The sequence below is a fragment of the Triticum aestivum genome, chromosome 5D, assembly GCF_018294505.1.
Source record: "Triticum aestivum cultivar Chinese Spring chromosome 5D, IWGSC CS RefSeq v2.1, whole genome shotgun sequence".
In the NCBI taxonomy this organism is placed as follows: Eukaryota; Viridiplantae; Streptophyta; class Magnoliopsida; order Poales; family Poaceae; genus Triticum; species Triticum aestivum.
Window position 1 is genome coordinate 449,290,192 of NC_057808.1, and position 19,862 is coordinate 449,310,053.

Genomic DNA, 19,862 nt, shown 5'->3' on the forward strand with positions numbered 1-19,862 from the left:
ACTATTGTTCTAAGAAACAATAATTATTTAGTAACACTAATATTTCTTGAATAAGTTGTTTGACCACAGTTTGACCAGATTTGACCAAAATTCAAAAAAATGAAATAATTATTTAGTAACACTAATATTTTTGAATAATTATTTAGTAACACTAATAATTCTTGAATAAGTAGTTTGACCATAGTTTGACCAGATTTAACGAAAATTAAAAAAACTGAAATTTGAGCATATTTTTTTTCCTTTTAGAATTTGAGGATTCTAAAAATTTGCAAACAGGCCGTAGGCAGTCAAAATCGGATCCGAATTTTCGTGCTGAACATTTTGATATATTATACGTTTTTTTCTGACATCGTATGCAAAAGTTATAGCCGTTTTACATTTTCCCTACACTTTTTGCAAAACATGTCCAATTTTAAGTTTTTAAATTTTCCTAACTAGTAGATGTGGTAACATAACTACATCACGAAGGATTTTAACTGGTGGCACGAACCGGTACTAAAGGTCTCAACCCCATTAGTACCGGTTCGTGGCACGAACCGGTACTAAAGGTTAGACCTTTAATACCGGTTCGTACCACAAACCGGTACTAATGGGCATCGCACCCTTTAGTACCGGTTCGTGGCACCAACCGGGACTAAAGGTCCCATTTGAACCGGGAGTAATGCAGCGCCCTCGCTGCTCGAACCGGGACTAATGCTCACATTAGTCCCGGTTCGTAATGCAACCGGTATTAATGCTCTTTTCTGGCTGAACCAAAGCCCCTTTTTCTACTAGTGGTATCACCGCCCCAAAAAAGTCCGGCGCTATCATAGCCTTCGCCCTGGTCGCCTTGGTTACCTCCGACAACACCATTGGTGTCTGTCTACTCAGCCTCTTCGCCATAGCGGTGACATTCTACCCATTCGCTCTGGTACGCAAGGGCACCCTACGCGCTATGGTTTCTCGTGCCTCCTGTCGACGTTGCCGTCGGTCTATCTCGTCTTTTGTGTGTCTACATATTTGATCCTTCTGATCTACTCATCTCTTTATCAGCGGCGGTTGCTGTCCTGGTGCGCTGGTCCTATGCGGCCTTAGCACGACGACTTCCCGACTGTCTACCACAACAAGGTTTATCAGGCTCCGATGAGGGACGGGTGATGACGGTGGCGCGCCTTCGGCCCGCTTCAGTGCTTGTAGTCGTCGCTGGATGGTCTACGGACCTGGATGTATTTTTTTACTACTGATGTTCTTTGTTCTATCTTGCCAGTTCATGAATAGATTGAAAGTTTTCCTGAAAAAAACACCATTATCTGATCCTGCAAGTCATCGCGACTGTAGTGCATGACCGGCGATCACCGGAGATGGATGCCGCCCAAACCCACGACGCAAGAGACGAGAGCCAACAAAATGTGGCAAAAGTTCAGTGAAATCCCTATTAAGTGCATGCCAGATGTTCGGTTGGGCCGGGATCTAAACGCTCTTATATTTGGCATTGCTTGGGTTGTGGATGATTGTTACTCCCTCTGCAGTGATCTAAATACTCTTATATTTCTTTACCTTTACAGAGGGAGTGGTTACTAATTCGAAGAAGAGTTAGTCACTTCTTTGTTAGAATATAGTATAAACATGGTCTAGGAAAGGTAAGTCAAATAATAAAGAGACAAAGTGCACATGTAGTAGCATTGAGTGAAAGTAATGCACTGCCTAGGTGGATCCATCATGCTGCCGTATGGCATTGCCGTGTTTGGCCTTTGCTTTGGTGCGAGGCATATGTCCATGGCCGAACACGGTTTTGCTTGCCCTAGGCGTGAAGGAGGGTGAGCTTCTCGGAAGTTGCGTGGGAGTGGAAAATCGGACGGGGGAGGGTGCGCGCGCGCGCACGCCAACGCAAGGCCGGACCCACGCGCAGAGTGTACGAAACCAACCGAGCCAGAGCAAGCTCGGCAAATTTGACCTCCGCACAAAATCAAATCACAAAATAAACTGTTCGTGAAACTACTTCACGCGGCTGATCTTTTTGTATGACGCCCGACACGAAGGCGCCACTACATTATGCAACGCCTCACAGATAGGCGCTACACGCCTGGCCAGCGTTGCACCCCAGACTGCCTAAAAATTGCTAAGTCATTGTGCAGAGCCTAAAAACTAGGCGCTGCACTGTATAGTGTGACGCCTAACTCTCAGGCGCTGCACTAGTGGTTGTACTATAAAATAAAGCAACCACTAGTGCAACGCCTAGAAGCTAGGCGCTACACTGTATAATGTGGCGCCTAGCTCTCAGGCGCTGCACACTGACTTAGTAATTTTCGGATCACACAGGTGCGACGCTGGCCAGGCGTGTAGCGCCTATCTGTAAGGCGTTGCACAGTGTAGTGTGGCGCCTTCGTGACGGGCGTCACACAAAAAGGCCAGCCCCGTGAAATAGTTTTACGGACAGTTCATTCTGTGATTTGATTTTGTTCATAGGTCAAATTTGTCAAATTTGCCAGCAAGCTCGCTCACTTCACTCTCACTGACCGAGACTGAGACTGAGACCGAGAAAGAAACCTCCTTGGCGGCGGCGGGGCCTACGCGCTCGTGCTCCTGCCGGCCGCGGCCCTGCTCCTCCCCCCATAAATCCCCCAAAACCCCGGCCCGCCGGCCGGCCGCGTGGTGGCTCTCATCTCCTCTAGCCGACCGCGCAATGCAGAACTTTTTGGGGTGGCTCGCGCACGGCGGCGCCGTCCAGCTCCCGCGGGCCAGCCATCCGGTCGTCCACCCGGCTCCGCCGCCTCCCGTCCCGGATGCGCCGGCGCAGCCGCAGCCGCAGGGACAGGGCCCGCCCCCGGCTCCGGCTCCAGCTCCGGCTCCGGCCCCGGCCCCGGCGGCAGAGGGAGAGATACAGGAGGTGGCCCCGGCTGCGGCGGCAGAGGGACAGGGGCAGGCCCCGGCCCCGGCTCCGGCTGCGGCGGCGGAGGTGGAGGACGCGAACGCGAACGCGCCGCCGCCCGGGGTGGTGATGGTGGACCTGATGGGGGCGCCGGGGACGCGCTGGGGGCTCGGCACCCGCCTCGCGCAGGCCTTCCTCGCGGCCGCCGCCATCGGCTTCATGGCCTCCACCGACGACTTCAGCGAGGTCACCGCCTTCCGGTCAGTGCTCCCCTCCCGCTCCGCATCTTCTTCCTCCCCCGAACCCCCTAGGGTCTCGATCCACGGCCCGGCTGCCATTTGCTCTGAAAGCAGATCGATCCCTCGTTGCCAATTTTGGAACAGATGCCCTGTGAGCTGGGGTTTTCTCGTCTCCAGTTAATAAGGAATTCAGAGATTCATCCATATTAGTTGGCCAAATCTCTAGACTCTGTCTGTTAGTACTTCTGTACGTGGTTGAAATTGGGATGATTTTTTATCTTCCCTTGAATTCCTTTTGGTCTTAGTAGTACCACACAGTAACAAAATTGGGATGATTTCAGGTTCAGGGTTCCTGTTGACACATACTCCCTCCGTTCCAAATTACTCGTCTAACTAAAACCACGACGAGTAATTTGGAACGGAGGGAGTAACTAGCAAGCATGAACACAGAATTTTAGCATCATGCCAATTCACCAAACAAGAACCACTTCTTAAACTTAGTGGTACAACACCATGCCATCTAAAATGGACTCGGTAGTGATCAGGACTAGCAAGTAAGAGTACTGTTTTCTCTTTTATAAAATGCTGATTATTACGTACTAAGTATTTCACATCCAAGCTGAAGGAATCATACAAGCACATATTCCAACTTGCAAATAGTGCGGAGTTTCCACTATAAGTTATTATTGGGTGCTTTCTTAATCCTCAAAGACAGATGCTCATATCTGTTTGCAACATTTCGATACTTTTACACCCTTTGATTTGGCTTGGCATTCTGAAAGAGGCAATGCAATTAGATGTTGACATGGCCATGTTCTCTGTGGTATCAACTCAGCTGTCTTCTTGGATACAGCAATGAGCTTGAGCCTTCTTTCTGTTTTGCTCCCTAGTTTGATGCTTGCATGCCTAGTTTCCTGGGCATTCGCCACAGAGCGTTTCAGTGGGCATGCTGATAAGTTTGCTTCACACTCAGCCATTCTGGTTATGGATAATCGGAATAGTGTGATTGCAATGGACAATCGTGTATTTTGCATACATACATATCGTGCATCCAGTGTTTTACGATTAGTCTGACATCGTGAAAGAGGCAATGCAAATCAGATGGTGACATGGTCATGTTCTCTGCGATATCATCTCAGCTGCCTTTCTTTGATTTGCCGATAGGATTTGTTAGTATTCTGGTTGTCGGAATTCAGAACAGTATGATTAATGGACACTGACCAAATATATTCATACTACTTGAAGGAGAACATATTAAGATCTACATTTAGCCAGTGTTGGGGATAGCATTGACAACCACACGAAACAAAAGTAGCATGCAGTGTATTTTATCTTATTTCTTTGATGCAATTAGATATTTTGTTTTTCACTTAGGATGTTGCTTTCAGAACTTGGAACAGGGGATCGATTACTAAACTCACTGTTCTTCTTTTGAGCAGCCTCCTCGTAACAGCAGAGGCCTTGCAATGCCTGTGGAGCCTCGCTCTGGCCGCCGTTGACGTCTACGCACTTCTTGTCAAGCGTGCCTTCCGGACTCCTCGAGCTACCACCATATATTCCATTGGGGACTGGGTAAGTCGCACATTTTCTCAGGCACCTCAAAGCAAACAGCCCATCTGTCATTCCCTGTGGAACAAGCAAAGTATCTTCTAACGTTCATCTGCAGGTCACGGGAGCACTGACCTTCGCTGCAGCGAGCGGATCGGCAGGCATCACCATTCTCATCAACGACGACCTGATGATGTGCTCGGAGAACCACTGCCCGAGCTTCATGGCCTCCACCTCCATGGCTTTCTTCACCTGGTTCGCGATCGCGCCGTCCTGCCTCTTTAACCTCATGACGGCGGTCTACCGAGTGCAGAGGGCGTAGTTTGTGGGGTTGTTTGACGAACTAGGTGGCACATCTAATTATATAACTGTACTCACGACCGAGATGCGATGGACGGATGCTCGTCGAATAGCGTATATTATCGACATTTCTGTAGTAATTAGGCAGTAGCTTTGATGCTCAGAAGGGTGGTTGTGAAGCTCTGCATTTTATTTTCAGCAGCGTATGCATGTATGCCTTCTTATTATGTGAGGCTGGGCTGGTGGTTGTGAACTGGAGATGAACTAACTGATGGGCTACTTTGTAGAGCTCAAGGTAGCTTATGATATGCTATTATATCCGACTCTGTTTCGTGTTTTTTATGGATCTCTGGATCTTAGGCCCTGAGATTACTTGTGTAGCGCCATTGTCGCTTACAAGCACTTGATTACCAATTCATTCAGTAGGCCCTTGGTTCTTGTAAATAGAAATCTCAGGGCCTTGGTATGTTAGTCCCCATTGGTCAGAGTTTTTTCTCAGGATGTTAGTGCCAATAGATGTTGATGCCAGTAGATGGCATCAAGTTTCGGCTGAAAACCATCTTACATGGCATTTGCTGCTGTGATGATCTGAACAAAATGGAACCTGAAGGCTAAGATACCGGTTAATGACAACCCGACTTCCGCAATGAAGCTGAGACCCAAAGCGTTCTTACTCGGTCAGCGAAATCTGCTGGTGTGATGAAGAAAAAGCACAATTTGTTACATAGTATGATACAAACGATTTGGTTCATGAATTCAATCCAAGGCAGCACAAATGTAAGAAGGCTACCCACTATGGTTTCTACTCCTGTCAGAAGCTTCCTCTGCAGGTACATTTGTGGAGAAGATAGATTACAATGGCAAAAGCTAAACAGTAAAACCAAAATGGCACAAGGTATCAATATGAGCGATGATCGAATCGCTTTAACTGGTCCATGCTAAAACCTAGGAGGGTTCGTCGGGATTCTTGAAACCCCTTGCATTGGACTTGCTTGCCTTTTCTGGTAATACATGAATGGCCCACTTACCAGCAACATTCCAACCATGAGGACTGCAAAGGACATAGCTTTGGGATTCAGACTCACATGCAAAAATTGATGTAAAACTCGTCTTGGACAACCGTGAAGATATCAATAAATGAAAACTGAGAAGAAATCAGGTTATCAACAAATGTGATGTGACTAATAACAATCATGTCAGTTCTGCGACAAGCAGAACATATGGTTCACTTTCCTAAGCTAATAGTACATAAGCAGCCTTTAAGTTTTAACTGGAGAAGTGGAAGTTTCAATCTTCGGAAATAACTGGGATTCACAGCAGCGCAGTCTCCATTTCATCCCTCAGAAATCCACTGCCACAAACCGAATAAAAGATTTGTGTATTCACTCTTGCTTATGTGTGAGATAAAAGCCCTGTTCTGAAGAGGAAAAAACACTTACACAAGATTGTCACTTTCTCAACAATTTTTGTAAGATATTTCACAGTTTAAAACTTATGAGCCCAAGACTATGCTATTGGAAACAAGAAATTGATAATACACCATGCAATCTTTATATTAAGAACCAAATGCTACAGGGACAAGAAACCGATGGTAGGGTGATACCTCATGCAATCTTTTTTTTCTTTATAACAATAACCGAAAAAGGTTTTAATAATATCAATACCCTGAAACAAAGAATAGATAACTTCTCTTCATCCTCCAATGGTAGACAACTCATGTAAGTAACATAATGTTTTGCGCCACCTGGCGTGGACGTCTCAGCCAACACCTTTGTTTGCTTGGTATTGTTTCTCTTGTTTTGTACCATTTTGTACTTGTACACATTTCAAAGGCAAATGGTAGCCAGTCTCGCTGCAACAGTACTTTTCATCATTCTATAAATTAGAAGGCAAAATGTTGACGTGTTAGTAAGCTTCAAATCAATATACAAAATGTCATTTCAGTATCTGATAGTGATAGTGTAGTGCTTGCACAGTGGTAACTAAGAGTTTTGCACCCAGTCTTAAGTTTGCCAAGCAAATATAAAATGGTACTCCCTCCGTCCCATAATATAAGAGCGTTTTTGAGACTATAAAAAACGCTCTTATATTATGGGATGGAGGGAGTACAAAAGAAGAGATTTTTCAGTGTTGGTCTTAGTCAACATGTCTGTTGGTATGGAATTCTCTGTAATTGCAGAATCTATCTTCTAAAAAAATCTCCAAGTCAAGCTATGTGACCATCAGATACTGGATAAAACCATGGTTCAGAAAAAAAATGGTACACTGTTACGTGATCATTAAGCTTAATCAAACTGAATCATGGCCACTACTACAAGTCCAAGAGAAGCTCAGCTCAATATAACTGTCTGACCACTTTTCAGGTCACATATCTCCAATTCCAAGCAATATTCAAATAAGGCTAGAAGGATTTCAGAAATGGGGATTCTGACCAGTAAGGACTATAAAAAAATATGAGCCAACGTGGTTCTTTCACGTACTCAATCTTTCTATAAGCCATTTTGTCACATACTTTATACATTTTATCATTTTTAAAATTTAAACCAGGAATCTTCTTCCATATTCATTTTCATTACTTTTGCTTGTTTTAAGCACACATTTATGCATTTGTTTTAACACGGATCCAGTGGCTACGTGAGGCATCATCTACTACAATAAGCATCTGGGGTCAAATGTAGGCAAACCCTTACCAATGCAATCCTAGCGTGTTTCACTTACCTGCGCACTTTTACTCCCTCCCAACGAATTTGAAACCCCCTTTTTCTTCTCAAAAGATTACATGAGAGCAGGGGAGTTCAGGAAAGCAAAAAAAGGAAACAATTCATAGGAAAGCTTGTGTGGGGAAATTACATAGAAGATAAGAGAAACCCCCAAATTTCTCCTCTCTCCCATGTTTGTAGTTGTTTGAGTGGCCTGCGAAGGCTCTCGAGCTTCGTCTTCCCGCGTACCAGTGTGTAGCAGAGCTTCACTTTGTTCATGCTTTCTTGTTTGAACTAAATCCGGGTTATTCTCTTATAAATCTTCACCGGGTGTGGTGTGAATATGTAATATTGTCATTATAGTGAATTTTTCTTAGTTACCTTGTTTGTTTCAACTCATGACAATAATACAAGTTTATATGCATTGTTATGAATATATAGTTGCGAACACATGTGGAGTCAGTAGTGAGTAACAATTTTGTTTGGAAAATGGGCGAGCCATTTGATGTCGATTGTGTATTTTGGTTATAATACACACGAAATGTGGATGGTACACTTCTTTTTTTTAAAGAGAGTTTTCCCAAAAGCCTTGTGTGCCATGAAAAATATGTGTCTTAACGATGTAATGTTACATGTAAAGTGTCATGTAGTAATGCTTTCATGAGATTGTTGTGTACTAATGCGTAAGTGAGAATGAAATGATTTCGTCGATGAAATTTTGTGTACTAATACAATGTCACAACGCAGCTGGACATTCCCGCGTGGTAGCTATTTGTACGTGGATCTGCCTACATGTCACACACACCTCGCTCCTCTTCTTCCATTACACCTTATCCCCCTCCGTGGCAGCACGCCCACATGGACATGGGTTCGGCTCCTCGTGGTCGCAGTGCATTCACACGCGAACATCCGTTCCGCCAACGCCGTCGGGCCAAGTCCCCATCTTGCAGCCGCCAACGTCCAAGTCATAGTGGGAGTAACTTAGATAGTAACGTAGCGCACTTTAAGAAATTTTTGCTTATGTGGCACGTAGTTAATGAGGAGAGAGGTGCTTAGGTGGTGTTTGGTTCTCTAGTCCTAGGACTTTTTCTAGTCCCTAGGACTTTTTGAAAAAGACTCCCAAGGAGGTGCTTCTAAGGACTTTTAGCAAAAAGTCCCAAAAAAGTTCCTTCCTGTTTGGTTTGCTAGGGACTTTTTTTAGTCCCAACACAAAAAAGTCCCTGGAACCAAACACCCCCTTAGAGTAACATAATATGTTAATGTAACATAGCGTTTCCCGAGAAAAGATGAGTCTACAAGCTAATAAATGAACCCACCTATAACACTACTATTATGTTACTTTGCACTATATGAAGATAGTAACTTAGACTAGTGTCGTATGACACTAGTATAAGTTACTCCCCACTATGACCAGCCTTAGTCACTACTCACTACCTATCCATTTTCTGAAAAATGAAATAGAAAAATAAGTAGTAAGGGAGAGAGATCACTTACTAGCCTAACATGCAACATCAATAGGCTTCGGCCTAGCCCACCACTAGTGATCGTCCTCTACCTAGGTAACCACCACCATTGTATCCGTATATATGGCGCTCCATCTGGACTCCACGTCTACGATGTCCACGTTTTGACGGCATGAACAATTCCAGTTGGCCTATATATGCCGGCACAACGCTCACAGACGCACCAAGCTGTGCAGTCGCACCACCGGTGAGCTCAAAAGAGGGCGAGCCCATGCATACCTCACACATGAGGCTCATCCGCACCTCCTCGGCATGTGGGGGCCCAAGTGCTAAAAATTCAATCTAATCCCTGCTTAACAAATTCCTTCCCAAATTGATGTGGGGGGGGGGGGGGGGGGGGGGGGGGGTGGTGGTGGTGGGCACGCCCCCCCAGCCCCCAGAAATATACATAGTTCCACCTCCGCACTTGTTGTATGTGCTCCTCAAACAGCTCGTGATGCAGGTTTAATGGAGATTGATGGGTAAATTAGGCCATGCTGGTAGAAATAGTTGGCTTTCTTTGTACTGGCCCATCCTAGTTTGCTGCTGTAGCTCCGCCAGTGCATCCTGTTGACTATTGGTTCTACTTTACAGGTAGCAGCGAGAGGGAGCTGCTACCTTCACCTGTAAGTAAGTTCCGAATCCCTCATTTCCTTTGTTTGACGGGATTTTGTTATATAAAGGGTCGCGCTATTCGTCATCCTGGGTGAGGAATAGTTATTTTTCACCCCCTCTATTTTAACATTAATGCACCGTAATTTTACGTTCCGTAAATTTTGTCTTCTTTCAGACGTAAAAAGAGAACGTAAGAAAATATATAATCTCCGTAATTTTTTTTTATGTTACGTAAATTGCAAATGTAAAAATATAGTGTAAAATGTACATAAAATATAATTTTTCTGGCCTTCTGACCTTTTTATGCCAAATTTTACGCAGTGAATTAATATGACTGTAACTATTTGTATTTGAAACATAATTTATTTATGAAATAATCGTAAGATTACCTCGGATGAAGAATAACATATTCTGCACCCTGGGTGATGAATAGTAACACTATATATATATATATATATATATATATATATATATATATATATATATATATATATATATATATATATATATATACATGTGTGTGTGCGCGCGCGCGCGTGATGAGCAAATAATATCTTCTGTTCAAGCTGGCTTGACTTGGTAATTAAAGCCCACGTCACATATTGACACACACATGGCCGGCTGGTTTGCTATAGCTACTAATTAATCCAAAGGGTCAACATGGATTGCCCATAGTGAGAGTAATTTCAGTAGTAACATAAGGTCCAATTCCGCAAATTTGTTTATATGACAATAATTTAATGAGAAGAGAGATGATTTGAGTAACATAGCTAGTCACTCGCACTATGAGTAACATCACACACATAAAAAAATGAGTCTACAAACTACTCCTTCCGTTCATAAATATAAGTCTTTTTAGAGATTCTACTGCGGACTTCATACGGAGCAAAATGAGTAAATCTACACTCTAAAATATGTATATATACATCCGTATGTAGTTCTTATTGAAATCTCTAAAAAAAACTTATATTTAGAGATGGAGTAAGTAATAAATAAAGTGACATCATACATATGTTACTTCCCACTATAAAGGTAGTAACATAGAGTAGTAACATATGTATGTTACTAGTCTAACTTAGTCATCACTATGGATAGACAGTAACACACATAAACTACCAAACGTACGAATGGCCGGATGACCTGGTCATTGTCTGTCGTGAGTTAGTTACGTATATATGGTCATTCTTATCCATTAAACAGATCAGGACGTGCAGCTTCGCATGCAACTTGATCAGGCCTAGAATGCAGCAACAGCCACACGAGAGTCACTCGCTCGCTAGCACCTCGGAGCGGCCCCCCGTACACTTCTCATCATCTACCGGCTGCCCTAGCTTTTGGTTTATATACAAGGAGCACGTCCTTACAGTCAGAATCAGAAGAAAGAAAAGGAGGACACGCACACACGGGCTGGCCGTCAGGCCGCTCTCACGCCTCACGCACATCTCGTACGGCCGCAGGGCCTCACAGACCCCTGCTCCGGCCGTCGCCGGGGCTGTGAACGTACAGTCAGTTTACCTTTTGGAAAGGAGTGTGCCTAGGTCTTAATCGACTGAGACTTAACCAAGTCTAAATCAAGTGATATACTAGTATGTAAAAAGAGAAAAAACTGGAAAGAATTTTTTGCACGAATCTTTATGCAAAATCAAAGAAAGATATTATCGACTGAGACATAATGAAGGGAAGAAAAATATGTGTCACTGAACCAAAAAAGGGAAGAAAAATAATGCAGCAATGCTTTCATGAGATTGCTATATGTACCGATGCAGAAGTGAGAATTAAGTGAATGTGCTGATGACATTTTGTGTAGTGGATATAATTCAATGACGACGAGGTAGCTATTGTACGTGGATTCTGCCTACGTGCCTCACGTTCGCCCCCTCCTGCGCCCCAGTGGCGGATCCAGGAATTGAACTTAGCCGGGGCGAAACATTTGAGGTATAAATTTTTTTATTGACAATTGCAAGACGGCTGAACGAAATCTCATAAAATTCAAATATGAAGTTTGACGCACTCGAAAATTAACATAACCAATGATTTAGAACAGTTCAAGATTCCCGACAACTAAGTGATGTAACAACCAAAAATCACAAAATCTAACATGAACGTCACAGAGAACTACTAACAGGGATTCCAATGATTGAATCATTCATTCCATGCCTCAGAATGTCCAACTCCATGACTAATAGATGCCTACAGCAGGTGAACAGTCTAGATACCAATATATGTCTTAGAACAAGTAAGCAAATAGTTTGAAACGTGCTGATTGCGCTTGCTGATTTTGCAAACTGTAGTTGCGCGTTTGCAGAGCTCGATGCTCTGCTGCCGCTGCCTCCTCCCACACAGGCCACGGCCGGGACATATTCTTTTGGTTTGCCCATCCGTGGACGGTGGATTTGGATCAGGTGCCGGGCGGCCTGGGGCCCGGCGAGGCGGAGCTCTGTGGCAGCGTGCCGGCGCCGGCTGGTTAGTCTCGCTAGGCGCTGTACATGGGACTGCCTCTGTACCTGTTCGGGGGATTGAGTCGTGGCCAGGCTAAAGATTGGGCTATGGGCTGCTATTGGGCGTGGGTGTGACAGCGCAGTCCAGTGCAAATCCCCACTTGTATCGGCCCATGTAAAAAATGAACCGTATTTTTCGTATACGGGATTTCGGCTACCCGGGGCGGCTGACCATAGTTGCCCCTACCGTGGCGCCGCCACTGCTGCGCCCCTGGTCTCTCCCTCTCCCAGCTGGCAGCACGTGCACGTCCATATGTATACGGCGTCAGGCTCCTCTCGGCCGCGGCGCCGCGGCATGCGAATGCCCGTCCCGGCGCCGCCGGCGAGACAAGGCCCCGCCTTGCTGTCACCAACAGCCAGCGCCGTCTCCCACCAGCAGCACTACCACCATGTTGCACCGGGCACCGGCGAGGTTGACAGCGGCCGCACCTCAGCCATAAAACTCGACCACCGGTGATGGTTTCGCTAGCGGGGACGAAGCAGCGCTGGTGTCGAGGGTGTCGTGCGACATATGTCAAAGGGTGGCTTATCATGGAGGGGCTAAGGCGCAAACATGCCCGCCAACGGATCTTACGCAGGTTCGGGGCTCTCCTAGGAGATAACACCCCTAGTCCTACTCTGTGGGGTCTCCGCATGATTACTCAAGCAATAATGGTGGCTACAAGCTTGCTCCTTGAGCTGTTTCTTTAGAGGGGGAAGAAGAACAAGGCTAGCCCTAGCTTCCTCTCTCTATATGTGGGTGTAGATGGACTAAAGTATGAACCCTTTGCATGGGTGCCCTGGGGGGTTTATATAGGCCTACCCCCAGGGGTACAAAGGTAATCTAGCCGGGTGCAGGACCCGGCTGTCAGTGTCTCTGGTCACCGGCTTCTCCGCTGGCTGATGGGGCCCGCCGCCTCGTGGGCCCCGCCGGCTGTCTCGTACTTGGCCGACAGGCCGCGCCCGCCGCTCGTGGGTCTTGCCGGCTGCTCAGCACTGTAGTTGTGCTGGTAATGATGCATGTTTTGTCGGGGGAGGCGTGGCTACAGTACCGCCGCCTGGCGGGTGTTCACTGTAGCCACTCCCCGTCTCTTCTGGTTAATGACGCACAAATCCCAAGGAGGGGGAGGGCCGCCTGGTCATCAGCCGGCTTCTGTTGAGCCGACTGGCCAGGGATGGCCGCTCTCTAGCTTCTCGCGGACTGGTGGGCCCGCCGCCTGCGGGCCGTACCGACAGCCCATGCTCCCACTGACAGGGGTGATGTCATGGGAGGCATGGCAACAGTGTCGTGCCGGACGGGAGATCTCCGTCTGGTACGACGCACTGTGGCCATGCTTGGCCCTAAATTTGGGGGTGGCAGGGCATGCTATAGCCACGCCCTGTCTCATCGTTTTTATGTGGATGCAGACTTTGAGGACGCCTAGGGCCGCCTGCTAGGAGCCGGCCTCTCTGGAGGCCGCCTACTAGGAGCCGGCCTCTCTGGAGGCCGCCTACTAGGAGCCGGCCCGCCTCGTGGCCGCCTGCTGGGCTTTGCCGTCTCCTGGCAGCCGGCCGCTTGGACCAGCCGGCCGCGAGGAGGCGGTGCATGGATCTTTGAATCTTGTGGGGGCAGCCGGCCCCGATGTCTTGAAACGTCATGGGAGGCTGATGAGGCTACCCGTGGCCAATTACTCCGACAGTAGTCCCCGAAGCTGGTGTGGCTCCGTGGCTGAAGAAAGGAAGGAGCCTTAGCAGCTTTCTACTCCGAGTGCTTCGTTGATCTTGCTCCGTCCGTCTTCTGAAATGCCGACTGCTAGGAGTCGGATACGAACTGGCAGGCCGCCTCGTGGTTTTTGAAACGTCTCAGCGGGAGCTGGGTGGCGCGCCAGCCTGGCATCAGTCTTGCCGCTTGCCAGCTACACGCCACGTGTCGCCAGCCGGCCTGTCCGCCTGCCAACCCACGTGCGTGACGGGACGTCACCGTAGGCCGGGGCCCACCACTACCGGACCTCAGCACGCGCGGATCCGCTGCGGCCGAGGCGAACGGTTGGGATTCCGTGGCGTGATTACTCCACGCCGTTACTGCACGGTTAATGCGGGGTCGTGGGGTCGTGGGCACAGTTAATCCCACGATCCCCACGCCCCGTCCCCTCGGCTTCGCAGCCCAGGGCTATAAGTAGGGGGGGAGGGAGGCGGAATTAGCACGCGCGCCCTCCTCTCCCTTTGCCTTGCTCTTCCTCCTCTCTCTTTCTGCCGCCGCCGCACTCCCACAATCTTGCCGAAGTGCTGCCGCGGCCCGTCGCCACCAAGCCCAGTCTCTTCGCCGTGCCATTGCCTCGTCGAGCCTAAGCTTCCATGGCGCGAGACCGAGCCGGCGACTGGGATGGCTCGATTGTCATCGAAGACCACATCACCTTCCTCCGCAACACGCGGTGACTGCCCGACGAGGGCTACGTCTAGACGCGCGTCACGCCTGCGAAGGAGATCTCGCCAGCGCCGGAGGAGGGCGAGCGCGTCATCTTCCGCTCGCACTTCCTCCGGGGCTTCGGCCCGCCGGCGAGCGGCTTCCTCCGCTCCTTCCTCCAGTTTTACCACCTCCAGCCGCACCACCTCACACCGAACACGGTGGTGCTGCTGTCGGCCTTCGTCACGCTGTGCGAGGGCTACCTCGGTGTTCTCCCCACTCTCAAGCTGTGGGGAGAGTTCTTCTACACCAAACTTGGCGTCTCTGCCAAAAACGAGGCGGCTCAGTGCGACGCCTTCGTCGCGGTGCGGCACCCAGGAGCCAGGAATCGCTTTCCGTCCATCAGCTTGACGCAGTCGGTCAAGCTGTGGCAGAAGTCATATTTCTACGTCAAGAACGTCAACCTGGCGCTGGACTTCGTCAACCTGCCGGCCTATGAAGCCGGCCCGCCGGCTGAGCCGCGCACCAACTGGACCTTCAAGACGAAGCATCTGTCGGCCGCCTCCACCGCCGCCGTCGCCAGGCTTAAGGTGATGATGGATTCGGAGGGACTCAAGGCCTCCGACTTGTTGACCGCCTTTGTGGAGCGCCGGGTGTCGGTGTCAAAACCGGCGGATCTCGGGTAGGGGGTCCCGAACTGTGCGTCTAAGGCGGATGGTAACAGGAGGCGGGAGACACGATGTTTACCCAGGTTCGAGCCCTCTCGATGGAGGTAATACCCTACTTCCTGCTTGATTGATCTTGATGATATGAGTATTACAAGAGTTGATCTACCACGAGATCGTAGAGGCTAAACCCTAGAAGCTAGCCTATGGTATGATTGTTGTTGTCCTACGGACTAAACCCTCCGGCTTATATAGACACCGGAGGGGGCTAGGGTTACATGGAGTCGGTTACAAGGGAGGAGATCTACATATCCGTATTGCCAAGCTTGCCTTCCACGCCAAGGAGAGTCCCATCCGGACACGGGTCGATGTCTTCAATCTTGTATCTTCATAGTCCAACAGTCCGGCCAATGGATATTGTCCGGCTGTCCGAGGACCCCCTAATCCAGGACTCCCTCAGTAGCCCCCGAACCAGGCTTCAATGACGATGAGTCCAGCGCGCAGATTGTCTTCGGCATTGCAAGGCGGGTTCTTCTCCAAATTCCGAATATCTGTTGAGTAGTGTCCGGCTTCCCATAAATGTTGCACTCCTTGGCTTCCGCGCCTAATAATGGCTATCTTCCACGTGTCGAGCGAATGCGAGAAGCCAGGGCATTTTTACATTTGCCACCCTAGCCATGCGAATAAATCGTCTATTAAAGAGACGGGGATTCTCAGATCCAGATCACATCGTCCTCCCATAGCGAGTATCCATCGAAGCGCGCCCAGAAAAAATCCATTCCAACATGGCCGGCCATCGCAGCTCCTCCTCTCGCTCCCGTAGCCCTAAGCCCGGTAATTGGAAGAAGTGTTCTGTCCCCCACAGCCAATTAGTAGAGTTGCAGACCCAGGGATTTCTCACTCCAGCGTATATGGTCCCCGTTCGAGTCGGGCTTGCCACCTACAACGGCGGGGAGCAAGCGGAGAGCTTTCCCAACCCATCCATGGGGGAGTGGGTATGCCTTGTCCCTTACTTATTAAGAGGGCTTGGATTTCCAATTCATCCGTTCCTCCGCGGGCTCCTGGAGTTCTACGGCCTCCAGCTGCATAATCTTACTCCCGCCTCCATATTACACATTGCCGGCTATGTCGCCCTTTGTGAGCTGTTTCGGGGCTACGAAGCTCATTTCGAGCTATGGAAGAGGCTATTCTGCCTCGTACCCTGTACACAGGAGGGGTCAATATACCAAGTGGGCGGAGCCGAAATATGGCGCATCGCCGGGACCGGATACCTGTCCGGTACTCCGAAGAAGACATCCGAGGACTGGCCTTCGGAGTGGTTTTATATGGAGGACGTCCCCCTTCCGGACCCTATTCGGATGGGCCTTCCTGAGTTCGACAACGCTCCCTTGAAGAAACACCGTAGCTGGCGCCCTCGGAGCCCCCAGGAGGAAGATAACGGAGAAGTCCTTTACCTGATGGGCCCGATAAAAACGCCGGCTCAATCAGGACTGACAATGATCGAGGTTATGTCAATATGTATAATGCGTGGGGTGCAGCCACTTCAATATCGGAGACAACCCATGTGGCACTTCAACGGAGAAGACGATGCCACCCGCTGCGGTCGTAAGGGACCGGACTCGGTCGCTGCTCTAGCAAAAATCCTGTCCGATTTGTACAAAGGAGAGGAAGAGGAGTTCATCCGCATTAAGCCACGGGATGGATTCTCCATGTACAACCCTCCAAGCTGGGTGAGCTGCCACTTTTTACTCCAGACCTTTCCACTTTCTTTGTCGTAAATATTTACCTTGCTGTTTCATAGCAGGAGTTGCGAAAAGCCGTGAGGGAGGTCCACAGCCCGCCTCCACAACCAGAGGACCCTGACCGGGCCCTCGATCCCGGACTCGAAGAGGATCCGGACATATTCGTGGAACTGATTGATAGGACGTTCTATCAATTGAGCTGCGATGATGCCATGGTGGCCAGCATAGCCGATTATCCTGGACTACTCCCTGCATCGTATGTAAGTAAAACCGGAGTCCCAACTTCCGAGAAGGATCCCCTTTTCTGGACTTCACCTACCGCACACATATGGTGTTTTACAGGGAAGGCCCTCGGGACGCCATGCCGAACCCGCAGTGATTCACCAACAAGGGGCACCGAAGCTGGGTAGGCTTAAAAGGAAGGCGGTCAGGACTGAGACGCCGTCGCAGAGGTATGATACAGAACCCCGCTCCGTGGTTGTCGTCTTTTAAAATATAATAACGTCCATGTTTCCTAGTAGGAAAAACGCTCGCCGGACTATATCCGGAGAGGCTGCCGGTCACGCCTCCACCAGTCGGGCTCCAGAGCCGGACGCTAACATGGGGCGAATGCCGGATGTTCCTCCTACAGAGGATGCGGATAGGCTATCCGCTACACATTCCAAAGTGGAGACCACTATGAATCACAGGCGTCGCCGGGCCGTACTCCGTGACGCTTGTTTCTCCCAAGAGGCGTTCGATACCTTCAGCTCAGGAGACGCGTACATCCGTGCTGCTCAAAATGGTCTTGCCAGAGCCACGGACCAGTATGTAAAGGATATACGGGTAAGAAAATCTGATGATTATGTATATCAGTAGCCCTTGAGACTTGAAACAGTTGACACAACTGATTTAAGGATCATTATATGTGCAGGTTCTTACGGAGAAGAATACCCAATTGTCTCGAGAGCTCGAAGAGTGAAAAGCCCAGCTACGGGCCGCAGTTGCCGCAATGAAGGAGTCCGAGAAGGCCCCCTCTGGTAACACTTGTCTCTATCAAATAGAATGACATGTACCGGTTAGTATGCGGCATGCATGCAAATCTAACAATAGATTCTGCAGATGATCCCAGGTTAATCCGGAGGTAGTGCAAGGGGATGAGCAACATGCTCAACGACAGTTAAAGGCTGGCGAGCACGTGCTTAAGCAGGTTAGGCAGGAGAAAAACGATCTCCAAGATGCCAATATCCGGCTGAATGTTGAACTGAAAGATGTTCGGGCCCAACTTGCTGACTCCGTAAAGGAGAATAAGAGGCTTCGACGCGGCATTTTTAGTAAGTGCTTGAACAAACTTTGTATGGAGTTCGGTGAAGAAACCGGCTAACAGAGTTATATCTGTAGGTATGTTGACGAGTCGTCCCGCAGAGGAAATGCCCGGGTCTGCAGGTGATCTTCTGCCAGAGCTCTCACAACTGCACGAACAAGTTCGGCAGGTGATGCAGGGCATTGCCCAAGCCTTGTGGCCATCCGCCTCCCTGCCAGGAGGCATGGGGGAGCTCGTAGAGAAGCTCAAGGGAGCGCGGCGGCGCTTCCAATTATGGAAGATATCAGCCTGCCGACAAGGTGCAAGGGAAGCCTGGGCCATGGTGAAGACGCGATATACCAAGGCTGACCCGAACCACATGGCCGAGGTCGGACCTGTGGGGCCCGATGGGAAAGAGATCCCCGTCTGTTTGGTGTATGACCAAGTAGAATTAGCCGCAAAGTATTCCCAACAGGATTGTAGGCTAGACAGCCTATTGGATGGTATAGAAGAAGAATTTAGTCAGTCTAAGTGACTGTGTACTTCAAGTGACATGTATTGTCCCTAGCCGAATTGTAAATCATTTGGCATGGCGGACCTTTTCGCTTCAACCTCTGGACCCGACAGTCCGGAGTGTATCCGAATACCCGCTCAGTTATGTAAGAACCGGGGTATGTGTGGAAACCAGGCGTAGGGGTCATAAGTGCTTGAACAGACAAGTACCCAACTAGCTATGTTATATTACATGGATAGTAAGAAACATCTTCCAGGGAGAATAGTTTCGTTAAGGGTTCCTTTCCCTGGGTACGCATGCCCTAATGTGCATGTCCGAATTGCGAAAAGAGACGCAGGATATAAACATCTGGGGGCAAGTATTTAAAAATAAATAAAAATCATCTTTTGTTCGCCGACCGAGTATTCCCTTAAGAACGCTAGCTTTCGGCTTCACCCAGTCTGAGGTACACATCCAGCTGACCCGGCAGTAACAATCACAGAGGTGCTCCCCTTATGCCCTAGCCGAATTAACGGGAACGTAGGGCATAAACACAAGAGCCAGGCAACCCAGCTTGGCCAAAACTTAAGTCATATCGATGCATATAATGGCAAAAAGGTACATTTGGAAGAATAACACATGTGTGGGGCATAGAGCCGAGAAAATAGTTATATTAAGCTTCTGTATAAGAAGCCCCCGGGTATAATGAGCGCGGTTAGTGCGTCAAGATTGTGTAGTCAAGACACAATTTAGCCTTTTAAGGCCTTGAAGAAAAAGGAAAAAAGAAAGAGATAAAAGACAGATAACGGATATGTAAAACATTGACGGAGGTAAGGAGACTAACATAGAGTCCGGCACTAGGCGTAGAACCTTCGGAGTCTGGCTGCGTTCCATGGGTTTGGCTCGAGTCGATTGTCCGATGCATCCCGCAGACGATACGCTCCACCGGTCAGAACTTGGTCAATAATGAAGGGACCTTCCCATTTGGGCTTGAGCTTGTTCTTTTTCTTCTCCGGTAGGCGTAGAACGAGTTCGCCAACGTTATAAGTTTTGGCCCGTACTTCTCTGC

At 48.6% G+C, this 19,862-nt stretch overlaps 1 protein-coding gene across 1 annotated transcript; it reads left to right on the forward strand.

Moving 5' to 3' along the window:
• Positions 1-2,511: 2,511 nt before the first annotated feature.
• On the forward strand, positions 2,512-5,281 carry LOC123122634 (CASP-like protein 5A3). Its single transcript, XM_044542922.1, has 3 exons — positions 2,512-3,108; positions 4,527-4,659; positions 4,754-5,281. The coding sequence occupies exons 1-3, from the start codon at positions 2,663-2,665 to the stop codon at positions 4,955-4,957; spliced, it is 783 nt and encodes a 260-aa protein (XP_044398857.1). The 5' UTR covers positions 2,512-2,662; the 3' UTR covers positions 4,958-5,281.
• The last annotated feature ends 14,581 nt before the right edge of the window (positions 5,282-19,862 follow it).